Source organism: Chionomys nivalis, chromosome 3 (genome assembly GCF_950005125.1).
Source record: "Chionomys nivalis chromosome 3, mChiNiv1.1, whole genome shotgun sequence".
Classification (NCBI taxonomy): Eukaryota; Metazoa; Chordata; class Mammalia; order Rodentia; family Cricetidae; genus Chionomys; species Chionomys nivalis.
Genome location: NC_080088.1, coordinates 111,729,999 through 111,755,600, shown reverse-complemented (window position 1 = coordinate 111,755,600; position 25,602 = coordinate 111,729,999). Strand labels below are relative to the sequence as shown.

Below are 25,602 nucleotides of genomic sequence, written 5' to 3'. Positions count from 1 at the left end.
TTATTGAGTAGGCATAGGGGCCGTTCTATAATCCCATCACTTCCAAGGCAGAAGCAGGAAGACTGCCATAAATTCAAGGTTGCCTGGGCTACAGAGTGAGGCATTGTCTCAAAATGCAGGAAGAGAGTGGAAGGGCCTTAAAAAGAGATGGAAAGCATGTTTTCTTTATCATTTTATTGGATTTGATTTATAGGTATTATTTAGCTTCAGTATTAAGAAAACACTAAGTTGCACAAGATCAGAATACAGTAAGATATCGTACTTGATGTGTTGGCCGTATTTGCATGGTGTTCAAATGTTGTGCCTCTTATTTACCTACTTGCACTTAATGTATACTAACTTTTCTATAAACTAACATACAATACTTTTTGTTAGGCTTAAGTAAACACCAAGGTGTTTGTAGGTGATTTTTTTTTAACACTTTGTGGGCCTCCCACCTAACTCCCAAATAAATACATGGAGTCTTATTCTTACTTATGAATGCCCAGTCTTTGCTTGGCTTGTTCTAGCCAACTTTTCTAACTTAAATTATCCTATTTCTTTTTAACAACGTTTTATTTCTGAACTTTTTGTCTTTCTTTCATTCTTACTCCATGGCTGGCTGTGTGGCTGGGAGGCTGGCCCCTGGCTGTCTGCTCTCCTCCTTTTCTTGTTCTCTCTCTTTTATCTCTGGAACCTAGGTTCCTCCTATTTATTCTCTCTCCCTGGCTGCTCCACCTGTCGCTCTCCTGTCCAGCTATTGGCCATTCAGCTTTTTTTTTTTTTTTTTAGTGGTTTGTTTATTTATCATGTATACAGTGTTCTGCCTGGATGTATCCCTCCAGGCCAGAAAAGAGTACCAGATCTCATTACAGATGATTGTGAGCCACCATGTGGTTGCTGGAAGTTGAACTCAGGAAGAGCAATTGAACTCTGGAACAGCAACCAGTGCGCTTAACCTCTGAGCCATCTCTCCAGCCCCAGTCGTTCAGCTTTTTATTAGACCAATCAGGTGTTTTAGACAGAGTAACATTAAACTAATATGCCACAGCAGGCGTTCTTTCTAATCTTCAAAATAACCTATGTAGGATTTGCTTCTTTTGTTTTCTAGTGAGCTGTTTTCCCCGTCTCAAAAGTATCAGCTTTTGGTGTATCATGCAGATTCTCTCTTTCATGATAAGGAGTACCGTAATGCTGTGAGTAAGTATACCATGGCTTTACAGCAGAAGAAAGCCTTGAGTAAAACTTCAAAAGTGAGACCTTCAACTGGAAATTCTGCATCTACTCCACAGAGCCAGGTGATTAAAAGAATTGATTTGTTTATTTGGGGTTTTTAAGACAGGGTTTCTCTGTGTAGGTAGCCATGAATGTATAGGAACTCACTCTGTAGACCATATTGGTCTCAAACTCACAGAGATCTTCCTGCGTCTCCCTCCTGAGAGCTGAGATTAAAGATGTATGCACCACCATTGCCCAGTCTTTGGCACACACACACACACATAAATTGTTTTTTGGTGGTATTTTTTTTTTGAGAGACAGGGTTGAAGTATGGGTTGAAACCATTCATTTTGTTATCATGTAATATTCCGTGGTACATGCATGCTGCATTTTGTTTATCCATTCATTGATGAACATTGGGTTGCTTATTCCTGTCTACCATGAGTAATGTGGCTGTAAAGGTTTGTGCCCAGGTTTTTGGGTGAGCTTGTTTTTATTTCTCGATTATATATCTAGGAGCAGATTGCTAGGTTATAAGATGACTTACCCTGTTTAATATTTTGAAGAACTGTCACACTGTTGAGATCATATTTTGAAGAGATGTTTTTTGTTATCTTGAAGTGTCTTCCTTCTGAAATTGAAGTGAAATACAAAATGGCTGAGTGTTATACAATGCTGAAACTAGACAAAGATGCCATCGCTATACTTGACGGGATTCCTTCAAGACAGAGAACTCCTAAAGTAAGCTGAAGTTTCCTCTTTCCCAGTTCTTCACCCTGCCTCATCCTGTATGTTTTCCATGTTTCAGGAAGTCTGTCTGATCATTCTTCTCATGGCTTGCTCATTTTTTTCCCCCCAGACAGAGTTTCTCTTTGAAACAGCTCTGGCCAGACTGGCCTCTAACTCACAGAGATCCACCTACCTCCCAAGTGCTAGGATTAAAGGCGTGTTCCACCACAGCCCAGCAATCACTCTCATTCTTAGTACTTTCTCCCTAGTAGTGGAGTTGGGGTTCAGACAGATGGAACGTTGACTTTGTTAAGGAGCCCTGAGAATTCAGTTAGGTATAGTGGCATCTACCTATAATCCTAGCACTTGAGATGGAGGAGGAGGAAAACCAGGTGTTCAAGGCTATCCCCAAACAGACAAATAACAGAAAAAATGTTTGGCTTGGTTTTGAGGTACTGGAAATCCAACCCAGGGCTTCAGGCATGCTCAACAAGCCCCCATCACTAAGCTACAACCATGACCCTTTTCTTTTTATCTAAAATTTTAATCTGGAAACAAAGTCTGACCAAGTTACTCAGGCTGTCCTTAAACTGTATAACCAGGACTGGCTTGGACTTTGATGGTTCCTACCCCATCCAGCCTTGTAGTTGGGATCACAGGCTTGCACCACCAGACTCAGCTATTCCTTAGCCTGCCTGCCTGCTGTCCGTCCGTCCGTCCGTCCTTCCTTCCTTCCTTCCTTCCTTCCTTCCTTCCTTCCTTCCTTCCTTCCTTTTTTTTCTTTCTCTTTTTTTTTTTGGGGGGGGGGGGTTCGAGACAGGGTTTCTCTATGGCTTTGGAGCCTGTCCTGGAACTAGCTCTTGTAGACCAGGCTGGCCTTGAACTCACAGAGATCCACCTGTCTCTGCCTCCCGAGCGCTGGGATTAAAGGCGTGCACCACTCTTTCTCTTTTTTTAAAGATTTATTTGTGTGCCTATGTGTTGTTATGTGTATATTAGTACAGGTGCTCACAGAGGCATTGAATCTCCTGGAGCTGGAATTAACATTAGTTGTGAGCCATCTGATGTGGGTGTTGAGAACCAAATTTAAGTCCTTTGGAACCTCTGGAATAGCAGCAATGCTCTTAACCACTGAGCCACCTCTCCAGCCCATTTTTATTATTTTTAATTGTGTGTGTGTGAGAGTGTGTGTGTGTGTACCTGCAGAGGCCAGGGGTGTGAGATCCCCCTGGATCTGGAGTTACAGGCAGTTGTAAGCTACCTGATGTGGGTGCTGGGAACTAAATTCAGGTCCTCTGGAAGAGTAATAGATACATGTTCTTAACACTGAGTGCTCATCTCAGGAATAGTGATCTGAAGAGTACTGCAGGTGCAAAAACACTTTTAAAAAGCTTCTTCCTTGGGGGCTGGAGAGATGGCTCAGTGGTTAAGAGCACTGTCTGCTCTTCCAGAAGTCCTGAGTTCAATTCCCAGCAACCACATGGTGGTTCCAAACCATCTGTAATGAGATCTGGCGCCCTCCTCTGGCGTGTGGGTATACATGGAGGCAGAAAGTTGTATACATAATAAATAAATAAATCTTTAAAAAAAAAAAAAAGCTTCTTCCTTTTTTATATTTAATGGTGTGGTCATTTGATAACAGGAATATTGTATTAATCTTTCCCTTTGTAAAATCAAAACTACAAGCTACTCTTTGAACTGAGGAGGTGGCTCAGTGGATTGAATGCTTGCTATGTAAACATGAGGACCAGCATTTGGATGCTCAGCGCCAATGTAAAAAGCCCTCTGTAGCAGCACATGTCTATAGCCCCAGAGCTGGGGTAACAGCAGGCTGGCCATCCAGTGTAGTAGATTTCCAAGTTCCAATGTCAATGGGAAATGGCATCTCAGTAGACATACAGCATTGATTCTGGACTCCACACATGTGTATGTATGTACCCACACACTTGCATGCATCTACACATGAGCACATACACAAAAAGACTACATTACCCCTTGGTACATACTGGCAAAATATATATTTGTGTTTAATTTGGCAGTGTATTAAAGAGTGTGCTTTTAACTGGAACTGGTTAGACATCTGAGCTATGTATATGTATGCCCTGGCAGGGAGGACAACCTAGCAATCTGTAAATGTTTTATTTTTTTATAGCTAATAGCATTTTTGCATTTTCTTTGTGAATCTTTTTGAAAACTTATTAAGTTCATGAATATAAAAATAGCCTTTTTCTTTCTTTGATTCTTTTTTCTGAACTGAGAATTGGGCTTACAGCTCTGTGTTTGCCAAACAAGCATGTTACCACTGAGCAATACCCCTAGGTGTAAAATTACTTTTTAAAATACTATTCTAAGCCGGGCGATGGTGGCGCACGCCTTTAATCCCAGCACTCGGGAGGCAGAGGCAGGCGGATCTCTGTGAGTTCGAGACCAGCCTGGTCTACAAGAGCTAGTTCCAGGACAGGCTCCAAAGCCACAGAGAAACTCTGTCTCGAAAAACCAAAAAAAAAAAATACTATTCTACAAAAATAAATAAAATGCTATAAACAGTGCTTTAGGTGTCTATCCTTTTCTTGTGTGTGTGTCGGGGTTTTTTGTTTGTTTGTTTTTTTGAGACAGGGTTTCTCTGTGTAGCCCTGGCTGTCTTGGAACTTGCTCTGTGGACCAGGCTGGCCTTGAACTCATAGAGATCCGCCTGCCTCTGCTGAAATTAAAACCTTAAGCCATCACTGCCTGCCTTTTTTTTTTTTTTTTTTTTTTTTGGTTTTTCGAGACAGGGTTTTTCTGTGGTTTTGGAGCCTGTCCTCGAACTCACAGAGATCTGCCTGCCTCTGCCTCCCAAGTGCTGGGATTAAAGGCATGCGCCACCACTGCCCGGCCCTGCCTGCCTTTTTGTTTTGTTTTTTTGTATTTTTTAAAGATTTAATTATGTGTGTGAATGTTTTGCCTGTATGTATGTATATGCATCACATGCTTGCTTGGTGCCCAGTGAGGTCAAAAGAGGCCATTGGATTACTTGCAAGTGGAGTTCTGATGGTTGCAAGATGTCATGTAGGTGCTAGGAATTGAACACAGGTCCTCTGGATCAGCAGCAGTGCTCTTTTTTTTTTTTTTTTTCGAGACAGGGTTTCTCCGTATTTTTTGGTTCCTGTCCTGGAACTACCTCTTGTAGACCAGGCTGGCCTCGAACTCACAGAGATCCGCCTGCCTCTGCCTCCCGAGTGCTGGGATTAAAGGCGTGTGCCACCACCGCCCGGCTAGCAGCAGTGCTCTTAACTGCTGAGCTGTCTCTCTAGCCTTCTGTTTGCAATTTAAAAAAAAAAAAATTATTGTGTTTACAGTATGAACTACATGTATGAACCAGATCTCATTATAAATGGTTGTGAGCCACCATGTAGTTGCTGAGAATTAAACTCAGGACCTCTGGAAGAGCAGCCAGTGGCCAGTGCTCTTAACATCCAAGCCGTCTTTACAGCCCCTTCTCTTTGCATTTTCAAAATGACCTCTAAAATGCACTACCTAAAGCCAAATAAAATAGTTTAATTTATAGCATTTCATTATTTCAGTGTAGGCATCAGTGTGAATTAAGTTTTGTATAAGACTTACATACTGAGGTTTATAATTGGAACAGATGTTCTTTTCAGAGCCACTGAGTGAATATATAATATCTGGTATGTCAAGTTGCAGATAACTGAAAATTTTAAAGATTCTTCTACTTTTGTGCTCTCATAGCCACTGCTTTCCTCAGGTTAACAATCTACCAAATACCATCTTGTTCAGAGCTTAAATTGGGGCATGGTCGTTTTCTCTTTGTACCATAAAGATTATCTGTCTTTTAATTTCTGTGTCTATTTGTATATACTTGTATGTTACTGTGTGAGGTTTACTTGTATCTTAGTGAATATGCTGTACACTCTTTGTTAAAGTGTGTCCTGGGCACTTGTATGTTAGTATGTTGTGTACACTTATATGTTAGCATGTGCACTGTATGTTTGTGTGTATTAGTGTACTTGCCTGTGTGGGTCTATGAGGAGGCAGAGGCTAATGTTGGAATGTCTCTTTTAGTCTTTCCACCTTTTTTTTTTTTTTTTTTTTTTTTTTTTTTTTTTTTTGAGACAGGGTCTCTCACTGAACTTAGTGATCCATGTTTTTGGCTAGAATGGCTGGTCAGTGAGTTGTCAGTCCTAGGGATGCAGTTGCAAGCTGCAGTACCCAACTGTTACAAGAGTCCTGGGGATTTGAATTCAAGATTCTTGTGGTTGCCTGCACTGTGCCCACTGAGCCATCTCCCCAACCTTTATCTTTGTAATTTGTACATTCTTTGGTACTTTTAATTTTTCTTAGAAATGTAGGGGTAGGAGCGAGAGTGTTTTGCTTCAGGTTTCATGATTTATTTATTTGTTTATTTTACTTCGCTGTTATTGTGTGTGACAGCACTGTGTTGGAAGTCAGAGAACAACTTTCAGGCGTCCATTCTGTACTTCCACAGGGATTGGACTCAGGTTGCCAGGCATGTACAGCAAGTGCTTTCACCTACTGAGCCTGCTTGCTGCCCTGGTTAGGTTTTTTTGTAATAAGTTTATTCATTTCTTTCTTTTTGGTTTTTTGGGACAGAGTTTCTCTGTGTAGCTTTGGAGCCTGTCTTGTTCTGTAGACCAGGATGGCCTTGAACTCACAGAAATCCACCTGCCTCTGCCTCCTGAGTGCTGAGATTAAAGGTGTGCACCACCATCTGGCCTGATTATTTTTTGTGTATGTATTTGCATGCATATATGTATGTGCAGCATATGTGTGCTTGGTACCTGTGGAGGTCAGAAGAGGGCATCAGACCCCCTGGAAATTGCCAGGTGGTGGTGGCACATGCCTTTAATTCCAGTACTTAGGATGCAGAGGCAGGCAAATCTCTGAGCTGGAGGCCAGCCTGATGTACAGAGTGAGTTCCAGGACAACCCAGTCTATAGAGAGAAACCCTGTCTCGAAAAACCAAAAAACCCATTCAACCTAATAAATGAACAAACTACCTGGAAATGGAGTTATAGATGGATGTGAAGTACCATGTGAGCACTGGGAAACAAACCTGGGTCCTTTGTAAGAACAACAAGTGCGCTTAATCACTGAGCAATCTCTCCAGCTCTCATGTTTGGATCTTTTTTTTTTTTGAGAGGTTTTCAGTATGTATCCCAAGTTAGCCTTGAACTTGTGATCATCTGCATCTGCCTCCCTAGTGCTGGGGATTATAGGTATAGAATTATAGGGTTTTTAATGAAGAATTTCTTTTGAAATAGCTTTATTAAGTACCATATTTAAATTTTTCTGAAATGTAGATGTCTTACCTCACTGGATTTAAATAACGTGGTTAGTCTTTGAGTCATGTCACCTTTGGAGATCACTTTGAGGTTTTTGTTTTTGTTTTTTTTGTCTCAATATGGTGAGTAGACAGTTCTAGTTTAAGTATTAGACCATATTCTAGCCACTGGTCTGCCAGAAGCCAAGTTTGTCTGTCTGTTTTCCTTGATTTATGTCATTTATTTGGTGGGGGGTATCTGATCCTGTCAAATGTTGTAAGCTCGGTGTTGTGGCTCATGCCTGTAATTACAGCATTTAGGAAACTGAGGCTGGAGGATTGCCATAAATTTGTGTGGAATAGCCAGGCTGAACTACCAAATAAGAAACTTAAAAAAAGCTAGCAGCCAGTTGTACCTGTCTGTCATCCTGTGCTTAGGAGGTGAGGCCTAAGGATCGGGAATTCAAGGTCCTCCTTAGGTACACAATGAGATTGAAGCTCAGGATGGCTCATCAGTTAAGTATTTGCTGTTCTTCCTGGGGCCAGAGTTAGTTTCCCAGCACCCACATCAGTAGCTCATAACCACCTGTAAGTCCAGCCCCAGGGGATGCTCCACCTCTGCTGATCTCCAAAGGCCCCCCCCCATGCACACCCACACTCTTATGCTCACAGACACAGTCACATTTGTGCACATAAATAAAAATAGTCTTTTTAGAAATTGGGACCATGTCAGTCAGCGGTGGTGGCGCACAGCACACCTTTAATCCCAGTACTTGGCAAGTACTAGCCAGCGGATATCTGTGAGTTTAAGGCCAGCCTGGTCTACAAAGAAAGTTTCAGGACAGGCTACATGGAGAAACCGTGTCTTTTTTTTTTTCTTTTTTTTTTTTGGTTTTTCGAGATAGGGTTTCTCTATGGTTTTGGAGCCTGTCCTGGAACTAGCTCTTGTAGACCAGGCTGCCCTCAAACTCACAGAGATCCGCCTGCCTCTGCCTCCCGAGTGCTGGGATTAAAGGCGTGCGCCACCACCACCCGGCTGAAACCCTGTCTTGAAGGAAAAAAAATTAAGATTTCTTCACTTTTTTCTTTTTTGAATAAAGTTTTTTTTTCTCAACTTTTATTTATTCTCTGTGGATTTCACATCATGCATCCAGATTCCACTGATCTCCCTGTCCCCTTGCTTCCCCCTTTTGCCCGTGAAACCTCCCCCCAAAACAAAACAAAAGTTAAAAGAAAAAACAAAAGAAAAAAGAATCTCTTGATGGAAGGAGTAGTGTGTTGCTGAGTCACACAGTTTACCCGTTAGTCCATTCATCTTTACTTGTAAATGTTCACTTCTATGGGTCATTTGTCTGGTTTGAGGCCTCTGGTACACCCCCGATAATGGGTTTTCTCTGGGGCTCCCCTTGGAGATCCTGTTGGTTCATCCTCTTCACATGCTTCAAGTTCACAGTTGCTGTGGATGTTGGGGTGGGTTAACTCATAGATCTGGGTCTGGGTGGTAGCTGGCTTAGAAGACAGGGTTTCTCTGTGTAACAACCCTGGCTGTCCTGGAACTCACAGAGATCTGCCTACCTCTGCCTCCCAAGTGCTGGGATTAAAGATACGTGCCACCATGCCTGATTTCTTATCCTTTAGTACTAAATTTAAAATACGAGTTTAGGCTGGAAGGGTGGCTTCAGCAGATGGGAGTGTGTACAACTCTTCCAGAGGACCTGAGTTCAGTTCTCAGCACTCATGTCAGGTGGTTCAGAGCCACCTGTAACTCTATCTCCAGGGTAATTAACTCCTTCAGCCTCTGTGGGCACCAGTACTCATACACACAGAAACACAGGTGGGAGGCGCATGCATTTAAAAGAGGCAGATCTTTTATGTGATCCAGGCCAAAAGGGCTACACAGTGAGACTCTGTCTCAAAACAAACAACAACAACAAAAATCTTTAAAATATATCAGCTTGAGCACTTCTGGAGCCATTCATCTTAACAGCAAAAATCAAAGTAACTAAAATTCTGGTGCATTTCTTGATTCTGTGTTAATACCAGAGGCAGCATCTTTGGTTAGATATAAAGAGGTTATTTGGAAGGATTACAGAACTAGGAAAAATAAGGATAATTGTTGTTTGTTTTGAGGAACGGAATCAATCTTTGTTTGTACAGGGCTGTGGGTAGATTTTTCTAATAGAAAGCAGAATAGTAATTGGGAATAAAAATCAGAACTTGCTCATGGTGAAGTACTTCCTTTGCAGATACACTTGCTTTACTGTCCTTTGTTTTTTGTGTGTAGATAAACATGATGTTGGCAAACCTGTACAAGAAGGCTGGTCAGGAACGCCCATCAGTCACCAGCTATAAGGAGGTCCTGCGGCAGTGCCCCTTGGCCCTAGACGCCATTCTAGGTATAGAAAGTTTTCTTCCTGTTGCCTGGGGTATTTGCAGTCAAAGATGATAGTTCTCAGTTATGAGTATGCATTAGATAGAGTAGGGCATTTTTTTTAGGCTTTAATTTTATTTTGTATGAATGAGGTTTTTGCCTGTATGTATATTTGTGAGCCATGTGTGTGCCTGGTGCCCGTAGAGGATAGAAGAGGACATTGAAATCCAAGAACTGGAGTTGTGGATAGTTTTAAGTCATGTGGGTTCTGGAAATCAAACCCAGATCTTCTGCAAGAACAGCAAGTGCTCTTTACCATTGAGCCATTTTTCCAGTCCCTAGAGTAAGCCTAAAACTTTCTAAATACTGTCATTTTGAAATAAAGAGTAATGCCTGTCCTTTAGGGTTAGGGGAATAGCCCAGTGGCAGCATGTGCTTACCATCCTTGAGGCTCTGACCTCTTGGTGTTGTATGCATTGCTTATACTAGGGAAGGCAGCTATGCAGCCTACTGTTTGCTGCACTGTGGGAGGAAGATGCTATGCCTCACCTTTCTCTTGCTTTTGGGGGGATTAGGTTTGTTATCCCTTTCTGTAAAAGGCGCAGAAGTGGCATCAATGACGATGAATGTGATACAGACTGTGCCCAACCTGGACTGGCTGTCTGTGTGGATTAAAGCATATGCTTTTGTGCACACTGGGGACAACTCGAGAGCAATCAACACCATCTGGTGAGAGCCAGGATATAAACTTTGAGATTGTTTTGGTGGGAGGCACGGTCTGAGATATGTAAGATCTTACTACGTGGCCTGGGCTTTCCTTGAATTGGCCTCAGTTTCCCAGGCTCAGCGTCCCTATTGCTGGTATTATAGGCATGAGCCACCAAGCCTGGCTTAATCCAAGGATTTTAAGGCCCTTTGCTTATCTGGAGATCTGATGTGTTTCTGGTAAAGCAGAAAAAGTAGATGCTTACTGCTTGGCATTACAGTCTTAAGGCAGTGTTTTCTAATGCACTAAATGGTTGCAAATGTAATAAACTATTGGAACCTGTAAAAATGAAAAGCTGGACTGAGTTCTGCTCTGTTCATGTGAAGAATAGAGAGCAAACTGCTGTGGATGTCATATGTTCACGCTTTTTTCTTCGGTATATGTATTTATTGTAACACCTTACATAGGGTGCCTCTTTGTAATTGGCATTTCTTTCTATTCATAGTCCTAGGACAAAAAGCTATATATTTTTTTCAGTTATCAGTAGTTGTCACTAGTGAATGACCTATAAAAATTATGTATTTTTTTTAAACTATAGCCTTGCTAGGTATGGTGGTGCACACCTTTAATCTTAACACTCAAGAGGCATAGGTAGGTTTGCCAATACTCCATAGTGAAACCCTGTCTCAAAAAAAAAATTAAGAAAAATCATAATCAGGTTTATATTTGATACACACACACACACAATTTTATTGTATAACTTTAAACCATTTTATTTATTTATGTATATGGTTGTTCTGTCTGCATGTATGTTTGTATCCCATGTGTGTGCTAAATGCACAGAGGCCATTGGATTCCCTGGGAGTGAACTTATAGGTAGTTGTAAGCTGCTGTGCTAGGGCTGGGATTGAACATGGGTCCTTTTTAAAAGTTTTTAAAATTGCATTTGTATTTATTTATTGTTCATGGGCACAACTTGGAGGAGTCTGTTCTCTCCTTCTACTGTGTAGGTCCCAGGGATCAAACGCAGATCATCAGGCTTAGTGGCAAGTGCTGCCCTTACCTGGTAAGCCATCTTGCTGGCTTAATTATTATTATAGCTAGGAGTTACTGTGCCTGTGTAAAAATACCAGAACTTGGGAGGTGGAGGATCATGAGTTCAAGGCCAACTTGGATAAGTAGTAGACCCTACCTCAAAAAAAAACAACCCCCAAAAACCTTTTTATGAAAATGTTGTACATACAGAAAAGTATGTCATTTATATGCCCACCCCCCAAATGCAATGATTAAAGAGCTCTATGACAGATTCTAAGGGTTAGTATTTAATATCTTTTAAGTTCACTGGAGAAAAAATCCTTACTGCGAGACAACGTGGACCTGCTTGGGAGCTTGGCAGACCTGTACTTCAGAGCAGGAGACAGTAAGAACTCCGTCCTCAAGTTTGAACAGGCGCAGATGTTGGATCCTTATCTGATAAAAGGTGAATTCTCGGGCCGTAGAGTGTCTGTAAAAGGCAGCTTAAGAGAAAAGGCAGAAAGAATGTGGCATTGGCACCTTGTGTTTCTTGGTTTTTGTTGTTGCTTTTAGGCTTATTTTTAATTGTGTGTAACTGTGTCTGTGTGTGGGCATGTACACGTGAGTACAGTGCCCTTGGAGGCCAGAGGTATTGGATTCTCCAGGAGTTGGATGACCCACGTGACATGGGTGTGAGAATCCACTCAGGTCATATGAAGAGCAGTTCATGCTCTTTATTGCTGCGCCATCTCTCCAGCCCCTTGTTTTTTATTGTTTGAAGAGAGGGTCTCATGTAGCCAGGCTAGCCTTGAACCTGGCTTTGAATTCTTGATTCTCCTGCTTCTACCTTCCGAGGAGGCATGTGCTGCCATGGTGCCCAGCTCTGCTACTGTTGTTTTTCAAGACAGCTTTTGTGAGGCTCGCTTACTGGAGCAGTCCTTTCCCTTGTCCTGGCGTATGTCTCTAACACTTAGCTAATTCTATTCTGAGTGGTTGTTTTGACTTGAATATAAGTGTTTTCTCCTCACAGACCATTGCTTAGCTTTTTCTTTTAAGGGGTATCATGGCACCCGTCCCCGTGAATTATAAATTTATGATGTGGCTGACTGATGGCATCTGCAGAACCCTAATGTCCTTTTAGGGAGTTTGATTTTACTCTGTCCTTAGTATAATTATGGAGAAGTAGGATATTAGGAAAGGGACAGAGTGGTTAAAGTGTCATCAGAGCAGGCAGAGCAGCTGTTGGTCTAGAAGCAGTTCCAGGTAAAGGAACAAGGAACAGTGGCCTGAGAGACAGGTAAGGGACCAACAGTTTGAAAAATTGAATGCTCAGGGGTAGAGAGAAGTGAGATCATAAAGTCTCAACAGAGGCCAACAGAAGACTATGCCTCGGGACAACAAGCAGGCTTTTTACATGAGTAAAGAATGACTGAACGATAGTTCTAACACTCAGGATGCTGAGGCAGGATTGTGAGATCAAGGCTAGCTATACAGTGAGACCCTGACTCAACCAAACAAAAAAGATGACTGAGTATGAAGGGGCCTTCCCAAGTATCGAGATGTGGGAACGGTCTAGAAAGTGTGTTCGTGCAAGATCTTCCCGACTGGTGTTTATTCCTCATCAATCTACCTACACCACATTAGTAATCCCAGCACTTGAGAGGTAGAAAAAGAAGGGTCAGCAGTTCAAGTTCATTGGCCATTCTGGGCTACTTGAATAGAAGCCAGCAGTAGTGGTATACACCTTTAATTCCAGCACTTGGGAGGCAGAGGCAGGCAGATCTCTGAATTTGAGGTCTACAGAGTGAGTTCCAGGACAGCCAGAACTACACAGAGATACTTCTGTCTGGAAAAAACAAAAATCACAGAAGAAAACAAAAAATCCAACAAAAACAAAAAAGTAAAGAGAAAAAAATTACAGTGTTTAGAAAAATAAGAGCTTGGTGGCATTGGTAGCTTGGAATTGGATACTTAAACTCAAAACCCAGGCTAGCAGAAGTGTGGCTTTGATCTTGCTGTGAGGAGTGGGACTTTGAAGGGATGATAAGGAAGGAGAACAGTAAGAGGTTTGTGAGAGTCAGCACGGCCTTTATAAACTATGAGGGAGGGGTGAAAGGGACTTGGCAGGGTGATGAATGAGAGAGGTGTGTTCCCTAGTGAACTACATTTCAGAACAAAACTACAGCTTTTTGGGGCATAGGCCAGAGGCCATTTTTATTTGTTTGTTTGAGACTGGGTGTTTTTCAGCATAGTAAACATGTGCTGATGGCTGAGGGGTCTTGAGTAACAGCAATTATGAGATGCTTTTTTGGGGGTTTTTTTCTGGGCAGTTGTTCACCACACTACAGATTTAGGGACAGACAGTTCTTGACATGAACGGCTTTCAAGTTGTGGTGTAGGATCTGTTGCTTCTGTGCCTGCCTGTCTCTGTCTTTCGTTCTTTCATGTGTGTGGTGTTTGCCTGCAAGTTTATGTTGAGCATGTATGTGTAGGAGCCCACAGAGGCCAGAAGAGAGGGCCTTTTTTGTTTTGGATAGTTTGCTGTTCATTCATCCAGTCACTTAGACCTTGAACTTCTGCTTTTCCTACTTCCCAAATGCTGGGATTATTGACCTGTACCACCATCATATTTATGTGGTGCTAGAGATTGAACCCTTGCATGCTCACAACTTCTCTCCCAACTGAGCTGCATCTCCAGAGGGTTTTTTTTTTTTCTTGATACAGGGTATCTCTGTATAACAGCCCTGGGTATCCTAGAATTCCCTCTGTATGCCAGACTGCCTCGAACTCACAGAGCTCCCCCTGCCTCTGCCTTCTGGGTGCTGGAACTAAAGGCATATGCCACTCCCACCCCAGCTTATTTAATTTTAAAGTTAAATTATTTGTGTATGTGTGTATGGTATGTGCGCACATAGAAGGTCTGAGGGCATGTGAGTCCTGGAGGCTCGGTGGCAGTTTCCTTTACCCATTTCACAGGTTCTTCTCTGACTTTTTAAAATTTCTGTGTGTGTTTTCCCTTCATATATGTATGTGTACTATGTACGTCCCTGATTCCCTCGGAGGTCAGATTCCCTGAAACTGAAGTTACATGTGGTTGTGAGCCTCTATGTTGGTGCTGGGAACTGAACCTGAACCTCTGCAAGAAGTATTCTTGCGCCGGGCGGTGGCGCACGCCTTTAATCCCAGCACTCGGGAGGCAGAGGCAGGCAGATCTCTGTGAGTTCGAGGCCAGCCTGGTCTACAAGAGCTAGTTCCAGGACAGGCTCCAAAAAACCACAGAGAAACCCTGTCTCGAAAAAGCAAAAAAAAAAAAAAAAAAAGAAGTATTCTTGTCTGCTGAGCCATTTCTCCTGCCTCCTTTGCCTTTTCTGAGGACCTTTTCCTCTTTGGTAGAAGAACCTCTTATTACTATGCTCTTTCTTTCAGGAATGGATGTTTATGGCTACCTCCTGGCACGAGAAGGGCGGCTGGAGGATGTGGAGAACCTTGGCTGCCGCCTTTTCAACATTTCAGATCAGCACGCGGAGCCCTGGGTGGTCTCTGGGTATGCTGGCTTATTCCTTCTCTTTTCTCTCTAATTTTCATTCGATTTTTAAAAAAGATACTTTTTTCTCTTTAAGAGAATATGAATTGAACCAGGCATAGTGATGTAGATTTTTATTCTCATCACTCGAGGCAGAGGCAGGTGGATCTCTGTGAGTTTAGGGCTAGCCTGGTCTTCATAGCAAGCTCTAGTCAGTCAGGGCCCCATAGTTAAGACCGTGTCCTTAAACAAAAAGTTGAAATCACAGTCATGAGACCTGAATCAAACCAGGATGAGCCTGTGACTTTAGGCAGGCATTTATTGATTCTTCTGAGTATGTTTCCTTATTTGGAGACCAGGATAATGATCCCTACTTCAAGGATTATGAACAGAGATGATGCATTGTGTTTAGTAGGCCTCACTCAGGGTAAGAGCAGTCAGTACTGGGCCTCACACTGACAACATGGCTGTAGCAGGAGGAGTGAGCTGCTTGTCGTCCCAGCCACCCCGCTATCTTTCACACGAAATAACCACACAGAAATTGTATTAAACCGGGCGGTAGTGGCGCACGCCTTTAATCCCAGCACTTGGGAGGCAGAGGCAGGCGGATCTCTGTGAGTTCGAGACCAGCCTGGTCTACAAGAGCTAGTTCCAGGACAGGATCCAAAACCACTTTCTAAAAAAGAAAGAAAGAAAGAAAGAAAGAAAGAAAGAAAGAAAGAAAAGAAAGAAAGAAAGAAAGAAAGAAAGAAAGAAAGAAATTGTATTAATTAAATCACTGCCTGGCCTCTTATTGGCTAACTCTCACATCTTGATTTAACCCATTTTTAATAATCTGTGTATTGCCACATGGAAGTGGCTTACTGGGAAAGATTCGACATGTCTGTCTCTGGCAGCTCCATGGTGGCTCTCTGTCTGCCCTTCTTCCCAGCATTTAGTTCTGTCTACTCCGCCTACCTAAGTTCTGCCCTATCAAAAGGCCAAAGCAGTTTCTTTTTTTCTTTTTCTTTCTTTTTTTTTTTTGGTTTTTCGAGACAGGGTTTCTCTGTGGTTTTGGAGCCTGTCCTGGAACTAGCTCTTGTAGACCAGGCTGGTCTTGAACTCACAGAGATTCGCCTGCCTCTGCCTCCCAAGTGCTGGGATTAAAGGCGTGCGCCACCACCTCCCGGCTCCAAAGCAGTTTCTTTATTCAACCAATACAAACAACACATAAACAGGAGGACCTCCTACACCACATGGCTTTTATAAGGACAATATCTGGATATCCTTTTAGTCCTTTGATTTTTTTTTAATTTTATGTGTCTGGATGTTTTTGCCTACATGTATGTCTGTGTGCCACATGAGTGACTGGTGCTTGCAGTGGTCAGATTCCCTGGAACTGGCATTACAGATGGTGCCAGAGATTAAACCCTGGTTCTCTGCAGGAGCAAGTGCTCTGAAGTACTGAGCCATTTCTCCAGTCCCTTGAGCTCTTTTCATTTATTTATTTTATTATTATTTTTTTTTTCAAGATAGGGTTTCTCTGTGTAGCCCTGGCTGTCCTGGAACTCACTCTGTAGACCAGGCTGGTTTTGAACTCACAGAGATCCACTTGCCTCTGTCTTCCAAGTGCTGGGATTAAAGGTGTATACCACTACTGCCAGATTTTTTTTTTCTCTTAAGGTGGGGTGGTTTTTTATTTTTTTTTTTAAACTTACCTGAACGTGTGAGTATGTGCCACATATGAGCAGGTGCCTGTGGAGGTCATAAAAGGATGTTGAATCTCCTGGAGCTGGAGTTATAGACCGTTGTGAACTGCTTGTGTGAATACTGGAAACCAAACTGTTGAGCCTTCTCTTTAGTCCTGTTTTTTATTTTCAATTTTTTTGGATCATTTTGTGTCTTTTTTTGACCTTTTTGTTTGTTTTTGTTTTTAAACCAGGACATTTTATTTTCTGACTGTTAATCTTCAAGATGAACTGGATGCTACAAGAGCCACCCTCTTGGGGTTAGGTGTTGTTCCTTCACAGAAGCCATGCTTTTTTGTTTTGTTTTATGCCGAGACAGGGTTTTACTGTGTAGCCCTGGCTGCCCTGGAACTTGCTCTGTAGACCAGGATGGCCTCGAACTCACAGAGATCTGTCTGTTCTGCCTCTTAAGTGCTAGGATTAAAGGTGTGCACCACCACCACTGCCTAGCACAGAATCCATGTCCTAATCTGTGTTAGATAATTTTTAGGTAACCTTATTGGCCCAATCCCAGTAGTGTTTCTTCTCCTAGCCTTGGCACTCTAGTTATGCTTTCTCTTGGTGTTGGCAGGGAGCTATATTTGCCATAGGTAGACTTCTAAAGGTGGTAGGCCTTAGAGCTACAGCAGTGCTGTTACTACACAACATGTTGCTTCTATGTTGTTAGCTATACAACCTGTGCATCTTATGGCAAAACTTTCCAAAGGATGATGTTTGGCATCTTTCCTTATCTTGTTTCTGCTATGGAGACCAAAGAGCTGCTGTTGTTTTGAAACTAAGTCTCTCTATGTAACCCTGGCTGTCCTATAACTTAGTATGTAGAACAGGCTGGCCTGGAACTCAAAAGAGATCCTTCGTCTGTGTCACCATGCTAGGCTCTCCTTTGTTTTTTGTTTTGTTTTGTTTTGTTTTTTAAATATTTATTTATTTTATTTATTTATTATACAATATTCTGTCTGTATGTATGCCTGCAGGCCAGAAGAGGGCACGAGACCCTATTACAGATGGTTGTGAGCCACCATGTGGTTGCTCAGGACCTTTGGAAGAGCAGGCAATGCTCTTAACCTCTGAGCCATCTCTCCAGCCCCTATCCTTTGTTTTTTGAGAAAGTCTCATGTACCTCTGGGGCTAACATGTAGCTGAGGCTGGCCTTAGACTTCTGATCCTTTTTTTTTTTTTTTTAATTCCTAGAGAACTTTGTACATTGTAATTAGGTGTAGGGAGGTCGCTAGTTTGTTCCTGGCTGCTCAGCCCCAAAATAATCACACAGAAACTATATTATTTAAGTCACTGCTTGGCCCATTAGCTCTAGCTTCTTCTTCTTCTTTTTTTTTTTTTTTTTTTTTTTTTTTGATTTTTCGAGAGAGGGTTTCTCCGTAGCTTTTGGTTCCTGTCCTGGAACTAGCTCTTGTAGACCAGGCTGGCCTCGAACTCACAGAGATCCGCCTGCCTCTGCCTCCCGAGTGCTGGGATTAAAGGCATGCGCCACCACCGCCCAGCTAGTTCTAGCTTCTTATTTGCCAATTCTTACATCTTAATTTAACCAATCTCCAATGATCTGTGCATTACCACGAGGTCGTGACCTACCAGCAAAGCTTCAGTGCGTCTTCTCTCTGACTCTGCCTCCTTTCTCCCAGCATTCAGTTTAGTTTTCCCTGCCTAGCTCTGTTCCCCTATGGGCCCAAAGCAGTTCCTTTATTAACCATGGTATTCACAGCATACAGAGGGGAATCCCACGTCAATATTTTGATCATATTCACTTCAGACTCCTCCTCTTAATTCCAGCAGATCCATCCTCCCTACCCCTTCCCCAACCTGCTATTCTCTTTTTTATTTAATAAACCTTTGACATCATTTTGCGCTCTTCATTTTCTTTTGGGTATAGGGCAATACAGTGGAGTGTAGTTGACCCACTGTTAAGCCAGACTTAAAGAAAAATGGACTCTCCTTTCCCCAGAGCCACCAACTATCCATAGGTCCTCATTTATAGGTGGGATGTCATAGACCCTGTCTACTTCCAAGCTGGAATGTTGATTTTGCGGGCACCGCAGCTCCGTGGATTCAGGAACGCACATGTTCTGTAATGTTCTGATGATATTGCACCAATCCTCCCAGACTTCTGCCTCTTAGACTCTTTCTGCCTTGCCCTCTTCTACAATGGCCTCTCTGAAAGGGGAGGTGACATAGTTACCCCATCTGTGGACGGGCACTCTGTCACTGATTCACTGCAGTTCAGCTTCTGAGCCTCTTTACTCCATCATCCACATGCTGGGGTTACTGGAGTGCCTGGCCGTGCCTGTGTGAGATGCCCTCGGAGTGATACTTAGTTGGTTTATATTTGTTTTGTTTAGTTTACTGATATCTGGGTTGTAGCTATAAGCATAATTTGTAATTGACTTTCTCTGATTGTGGATGAAGCGTCCTCAAAAGATTTTTATTATATTTATTGTGTGTGAATGTGTCAACATCTGCCACATGTGTGTGGAAGTCACAAGACAGCAAGAGCGGTTCTCTCCTTCCCTCCGTAGGTCTTAGGAACTGAATCCAAGTCATCAGCCTTGGCTGTAAGCACCTTAATCCTCTGAGCCATTTGGACAACTTTTTTGGGTTTTGTTTTTAAAGACAGTCTGTCAGCTTCTCAAGTGCTAAGGTTAAAGGAATTTGCACCCCCAGCCTGGCATTGAGACTTTTCTCAAATAACTTGTTCTTTTCCCTAGATGCCATAGCTTCTATAGCAAACGCTACTCTCGGGCCCTGTACCTGGGTGCCAAGGCCATTCAGCTGAACAGCAACAGTGTCCAAGCTCTGCTCCTCAAAGGAGCAGCACTCAGGAACATGGGCAGAGTCCAGGAAGCTATCATACATTTTCGGGAGGCCATAAGGCTCGCACCTTGTCGCTTAGACTGTTATGAAGGTAAGATAGGAGACTGCCAGTGTGACTGACGTGACAGCTGCGCTGCATGGCAGGTTTTGTTAGGTCAGAGCTCTGTTGTGTGTTAGAGTCATGGCAGCTGGGGAAGAGCAGCTTTAAAAAACAGAATCTCTCCAGCATTGATTTGTTGGTTAATTTTTTTAAAAATTTTATTATTAATATTTTTTGAGACAGGATGTTGCTGTAGCCCAGCAGAGCTGTGCCAGGTTTAGCAACATTTGGTGACTGAGTCACCAATACTAAAATAGCTCTTACAAGATTCTGTTCCTCTAAAACATTTTTATAAGAATTTAAAAATAAGCTCAGTAATCTGTCTCTTAACGGGAAGATGAGTTCAAATTTGAAGAGAAAAATTTGAAGTTGGAAAGAAGAAAAATGTGCTTATATAGTCAGAGGCTATGCTGGGTCATTTGCAGTCCCGTTGGGTCATTAGAATGGGGGAAGGCACAGCAGGGCGGGTGTGGCAGAGCATGGTGAGTGGCGTGATGGGGCTGGCTTGCGATACAGCATCTCTGCTTTGTTTTTCAGGTCTCATAGAATGTTACTTAGCTTCGAATAGCATTCGAGAAGCAATGGTGATGGCCAACAATGTTTACAAAACTCTAGGTGCAAATGCACAGACTCTTACCCTCTTAGCCACCGTGTGTCTGGAAGATCCAGTGACACAGGAGAAAGCCAAAACTTTGTTAGATAAAGCACTGGCCCAGAGGCCGGACTATGTGAAGGCTGTCGTGAAAAAGGCAGAGCTGCTCAGTGAGTGCACCACCCTTCTGTGTTCTTTTTGGTTGTTGGGTCCCGCATCTCCGGGGGGGGGGGTGGTGGTGGGGTGTTGCAGTCCCTGAAGCTTATGATGACAGAGCAGGTCTGAGCCTGCCTAAATGCTTTACATATATATCACAACCAGACAGGCTCAGGCCTACTTAGATTGGTGTGAACCAGCTAAAATCACTTGTAGCTGCTCAGCTCATCTCTGTTTAGTTTTGAACTACTTTAGTCTGAATGCAGCTGGTTTTAGTCAGTTTGAGCTGTTCTGAGCTGTCTGGGTTCTCTGGGCTTTATTCTTGCTTCTGGCATAACCGTGTGTTTACATGATGCTGGGAGGAAGCTGTTTTGGCTTGTGGTTCTAGTGCAGGGCCAGTGGTCTCGTCTGGTGCTGGCCTTCTTGCTGGCATTTGCATTCTAAAGGCAGCACAGGACATCACATGAGTAGGGACACCATTTGTTCTGACTCATGATAAACTCCTATATTTTTGCTGGTTTGAGAAATAAAATTGAATTTGACTGTTTTGTTTAGTTTTCAAGACAGTGTTTTTCTGTGTATCAACTCTGACTGTCCTGGAACTTGCTCTGTAGACCTGGCTGGCCTTGTACTTACAGAGATCCTCCTGCCTCTGCCTCCCTAGTGCTGGCGTGCACTAGCGTGCCCCCCCCCCTTTTTAAGTTTAAGAGTGTATCTAAAGATTGAGAACACAGGTTCAGTGGCTTAAGTAAAGATGCCACCAAGGCTGACAGCTTCAGTTCAGGCCTCAGGACCCACTTGATAGGGCAGAACCAACTTCCACAATTGTCCTCTGGCCTTCACTCACGCGCTGTGGTATGCTCACCTCCTTTCACATATATTGACGTAATAAAATGTTTTTTTAAAGATTCAGTACTCATTTTACCATTTCCCAATGAAATAAAGACCACACGCACATGAGTGAAAAGGCAATTGCAGTGCCCTTTAAGGATGTCTCTGGGGAAGTTGTCATATGTGGTGGGTGTGACTGTGCACTGACTGAGCAGTGAAATTGTCTTTCTCTGTAGGCAGGGAACAGAAATATGAAGATGGAATTGCTTTGTTGAGGAATGCCCTGGCCAATCAGAGCGACTGTGTCCTGCATCGGATCCTGGGGGACTTCCTAGTAGCTGTGAACGAATACCAGGAAGCAATGGACCAGTACAGTATAGCGCTGAGGTGGGTGCTCAGCCTCCCATGGGGGGAGGGAGGGTGGGGGAGCAGACACCTGCTTTGCCCACAGTTGAAGGCAGGCTAAGAATAGTAATGAGAAGATTTTTTGAATCCTCGACTTCTGACATAGTTTCCCAAAAGCATAGTAACAGTTAGAGAAGCTTCCCTCTTCTCCAGCCCCATTATCACATTAGACTGTACAGATGCTCCAGCCACGACTTCATAGGGCTTTACCTCGTGTATCTTTTTAAGATCTTTCTACCTTCTATAATAACTAAACTCTTAAATTCTGAAGTTTAAATACAGCTTTTACCTGATATCTTGATCAAAATACTAACCATTTTCCTTGTTATATTTACTTCATTGGTTATTAAATGACTGAGTTAAGGGTTATCAAGATGGTTCAGCCAGTAATTGTGCTTGCCACACAACCCTGGAGACCTGAGTTCGGTTCTCGGAACCCACATAAAGGTGGAAGGAGAGAACCACCTCAAAGGTTGTCCTTTGACCTCCGCATGCATGCCATGACTTACACAAATTAATAACACTAATAATAATAAACTTAATTTTTTTTTTTTTTGGTTTTTCGAGACAGGGTTTCTCTGTGGTTTTGGAGCCTGTCCTGGAACTAGCTCTTGTAGACCAGGCTGGCCTCGAACTCACAGAGATCCGCCTGCCTCTGCCTCCCAAGTGCTGGGATTAAAGGCGTGCGCCACCACCGCCCGGCTAAACTTAATTTTTGAAAATAAATAAATGGCTGAATGAGAATTCGGAGTATTCAATAAAAAGTGCTTAGCACTGTACCTGGTATGGAGTAGATAATAAATGCAGGCATTTTTGCTGATTAGTGTAGAAGTGGGTTTTTTTTTTTTCTTTTTTGAGGCTTGAGAGTATGTATTAGGTATAGCAAGGAGGTATCCTCATCAAGTCTCACATTCATCTGTTCACTTGTCCCAGAGGTCGCTGAGGCAGTGCTTCTGAGCACTCAGTGACACTCAGAGTACACAGAACTCTTTGCTGCAGTGTGTAGGGTGGGCCAAAGTGTGTGAGCCTCTGGGTAGGCAAGAGTTTCGTGTAAGCTTTGAGTAAGAAGGAGATATAACAAACTACCCCGTGTCTGTGAGCATGGCCTGGAATGAAGTCAAGCACCGAGGTTAGAGGTATTTGCCAACCCACTAACTGCCGTGGGCGGTCATCACTGGAGAAAGGCTGCCTGTGGCTGGGGACTTGCTTCAGAGGGAGAGTGCTTGCTTAAGGAGCCAAATAAATGAGGATTCTGGGGCTTGCATCTTTGTGGGGTTGCTACTAATGAAAATGCCTTGGTCTTGATTCCTATTCTCAGGACTTAATCAGTTCCATGGTGTAGCATGCAGTCTTTGTGATAACATGGACATAAGTGGCTGTGTCTGGCTGCTCCTGCTAGCACAGTGCTAAAGCTTGGTAGTTGTGAGATGATTTAAGAACTTTATGGAGGGGATGGAGAGATGGCTCAGTGGTTAAGAGCACTGTCTGCTCTTCCAGAGGTTCTGAGTTCAATTCCCGGCAACCACATGGTGGCTCACAACCATCTGTAATGAGATCTGGTGCCCTCTTCTGGCCTGCAGGCATACACACAGACAGAATGTTGTATACATAATACATAATTTTTTTTTTTTTAAAGAAAACTTTATGGAGGAAAAACTTAAATTTTTTTCTTTCTTTGGTTTTTCTGTTTGTTGTTGTTGTTTTTGATTTTTTTTTGAGACAGGCTTTCTCTGTGTAGCTTTGGAGCCTGTTCTAGAACTCACTCCCAAGAGCTGGGATTAAAGGCGTGCACCACCACTGACTAATTAAGAATTTTTAATTGCAATTTTAGTCATTATATTTTATTGCTTATTAATTTATTTTTACTTTATGTATGGTGTGTGGTTGCTTTGCCTGCATATGTCTGTATACCATGTGTGCCTGGTTCCCACAGAGGCCAGAAGAGGGCATCAGGTACCTGGGTACTGGGGTCACAGGTAGTCATGAGTCACCATGTGGGTGCTGGGAACTGAACCCAGGTCCTCTGAATGAACAACAAGTGCTCTTCACCGCTGAGCCACCTCTCCAGCCCCCTCAAGTTAAAATTTCTAAAACTTAGGACAGTGTCCCTTTTCACTTCTGATGGACTCCCCGGGTCCAGCCTTGGAAGACACAATCATTTGCATCATCTCTGACCCTAGCGTTTCACTGCTGGGCCAGCTTGGTGACAGAGCAGTCCAGTGGAGCAAGGCAGAGACTCAGGCCTCTCCTTTGTTTTGTTGTTCCTTAGTTTGGACCCCAATGACCAGAAGTCTCTAGAGGGCATGCAGAAGATGGAGAAGGAGGAGAGTCCCACGGATGCTACCCAGGAGGAAGATGTGGATGACATGGAAGGGAGTGGGGAAGAAGGGGACCTGGAGGGCAGCGACAGTGAGGCCGCCCAGTGGGCTGACCAGGAGCAGTGGTTTGGCATGCAGTGAAGGCCCAGCGGCAGCTTCTGGTGATTCTTGGACAGGCGGATGCTGTGGGAAGAGTGTGCTTGTGGCAGGAGTCCTTGCCCATTTCCTCGCCTTGTGGTCAGGACTTCAGTCTGTCAGAAGGACTTTACTCTGCCCTGCTTTGCTGAGGACTGAGAGCGACCCAAGCTGCAGACTCACCAGGCTCTGAGTGGTTCTGATGTTCCGGTGGAGGACGCTTTTTTCTCTCGGTGAATGGGTTCACAGGACACGCACAGGCATGGTCAGAGGTGTTCTGGTCCTGGGCTCGCCCACCCCCTGGTAGGAATGGCAGTGCAGAACTGTGTTCTTTACTGACTGCAGAGTGGCGCTCGGCCTCAGCTTGGGCAGGTCTGAGAAGCAGCATGATGGGAGTGTGGCCGCACACTGGGCCGGTCCACCTAATAAAACTGTTGAGTGGTGTCACAATGGATACCCTTTCACAGACTCTCCTTCCGTCTCCTAGTCAGCCCTGAGACCCTACAACAGTTTGCCATAAATACACCCCCTTCTCCCGTGTGTTTGAAGGCAGAACCCTGAACCCTTCACACAGGGTCACCTGGCTCTCAGAGGCCCGAGGTCAGGGTCTGATTTCAGCATCTGTCCTGGAGCAGCTGAAAGTCACTCAGCTACTGGGAAGAAGTTGCCTCATCCTCCCTCCTGGGTTCTGCAGGTGGATGCCTTTCAAGATGCAGACCACGGTGCACGATTGTGCCAGTGGTGGTGGCGCACGCCTTTGATCCCAGCACTCGGGAGGCAGAGACAGGCGGATCTCTGTGATTCCAGGCCAGCCTAGTCTACAAGAGCTAGTGCCAGGACAACTAGGGCTGTTACACAGAAAAACCCTGTCTCACAAAACCAAGCAAAAGATTCATTGTAAATATACAGTAGTCAAATTCAGAGCAGTGGAAAGTGGGCCAGAGCAGCCTGGTGCTGACATATACTGGAGTCTTGCATTTGGGAGGCAGAGGCATGACAGTTCTACACATGCTGGCCTACACAACAAGATACATGTCTCAAGATACATGGTAAGTAAATGGACCAAGTCTCATGAAAATGTCTCAGTGTGAGCCTCAGCCTGTGCTCACTATCTGCCCTGAGCCATTTCATAGGCAGCATGTGGGTGGTGCTTTTCCTGACGTGGCCTCCCCCACAGCACCACTGACCAGTCAGTGCTGAAAGAAAAGACAAAACCCTTTGAGCATAACTTGAACCCAGTCCCCCCTCCTGTCCTCATTTCAGGCTGGATTTGCATAGGTCAGATAGTTCTCCAGCTCCCTTCAGTGTCCTGGAATTCTTCCCCTTCTTACATGTCTCCCATGCTACAGGGAGTCTCTGGGCCAGTGTGACTCTCCATCCCAGGTGCACCCCTCAGGTCCAGCCTTAGGCTGAGGCGGAAGGACTGTAGCAACCACATGGTTAGGAAGCACTTTCAAAGGATGGAGTGTTGACGCTGCCACTTTCACTACAGCACATCAGGACCAGGAGCCTTATGACTCTGCACTTGAACTAACTGCTTGCTGGGAAGCCAAGCAACCTGAGTGGCAACAAGCCTTAAACATACACGATTCCCCACAGGGACCTTGTGGCATCAGCATGTCATATCTGGGGTGAAGTGTTTATGCTAAGCTCTTGTACTCCCCATCCAAGTGTAGGGGCAGCTGCCCTGGGTG

The 25,602-nt window shown here is 43.8% G+C and overlaps 1 protein-coding gene across 1 annotated transcript in view; it reads left to right on the top strand.

Annotated features, from left to right (window-relative positions):
* Positions 1 to 24,360, top strand: part of Anapc7 (anaphase promoting complex subunit 7) — a 29,889-nt gene extending 5,529 nt beyond the window's left edge. The window contains exons 2-11 of the mRNA XM_057764590.1: positions 1,091 to 1,277; positions 1,819 to 1,938; positions 9,492 to 9,603; positions 10,154 to 10,307; positions 11,622 to 11,764; positions 14,725 to 14,842; positions 19,266 to 19,462; positions 20,009 to 20,233; positions 21,287 to 21,437; positions 23,725 to 24,360. Coding sequence (XP_057620573.1) covers positions 1,091 to 1,277; positions 1,819 to 1,938; positions 9,492 to 9,603; positions 10,154 to 10,307; positions 11,622 to 11,764; positions 14,725 to 14,842; positions 19,266 to 19,462; positions 20,009 to 20,233; positions 21,287 to 21,437; positions 23,725 to 23,914 — 1,597 coding nt within the window. The 3' untranslated portion in view covers positions 23,915 to 24,360. The remainder of the gene's footprint in view (positions 1 to 1,090; positions 1,278 to 1,818; positions 1,939 to 9,491; positions 9,604 to 10,153; positions 10,308 to 11,621; positions 11,765 to 14,724; positions 14,843 to 19,265; positions 19,463 to 20,008; positions 20,234 to 21,286; positions 21,438 to 23,724) is intronic.
* Positions 24,361 to 25,602: the final 1,242 nt, after the last annotated feature.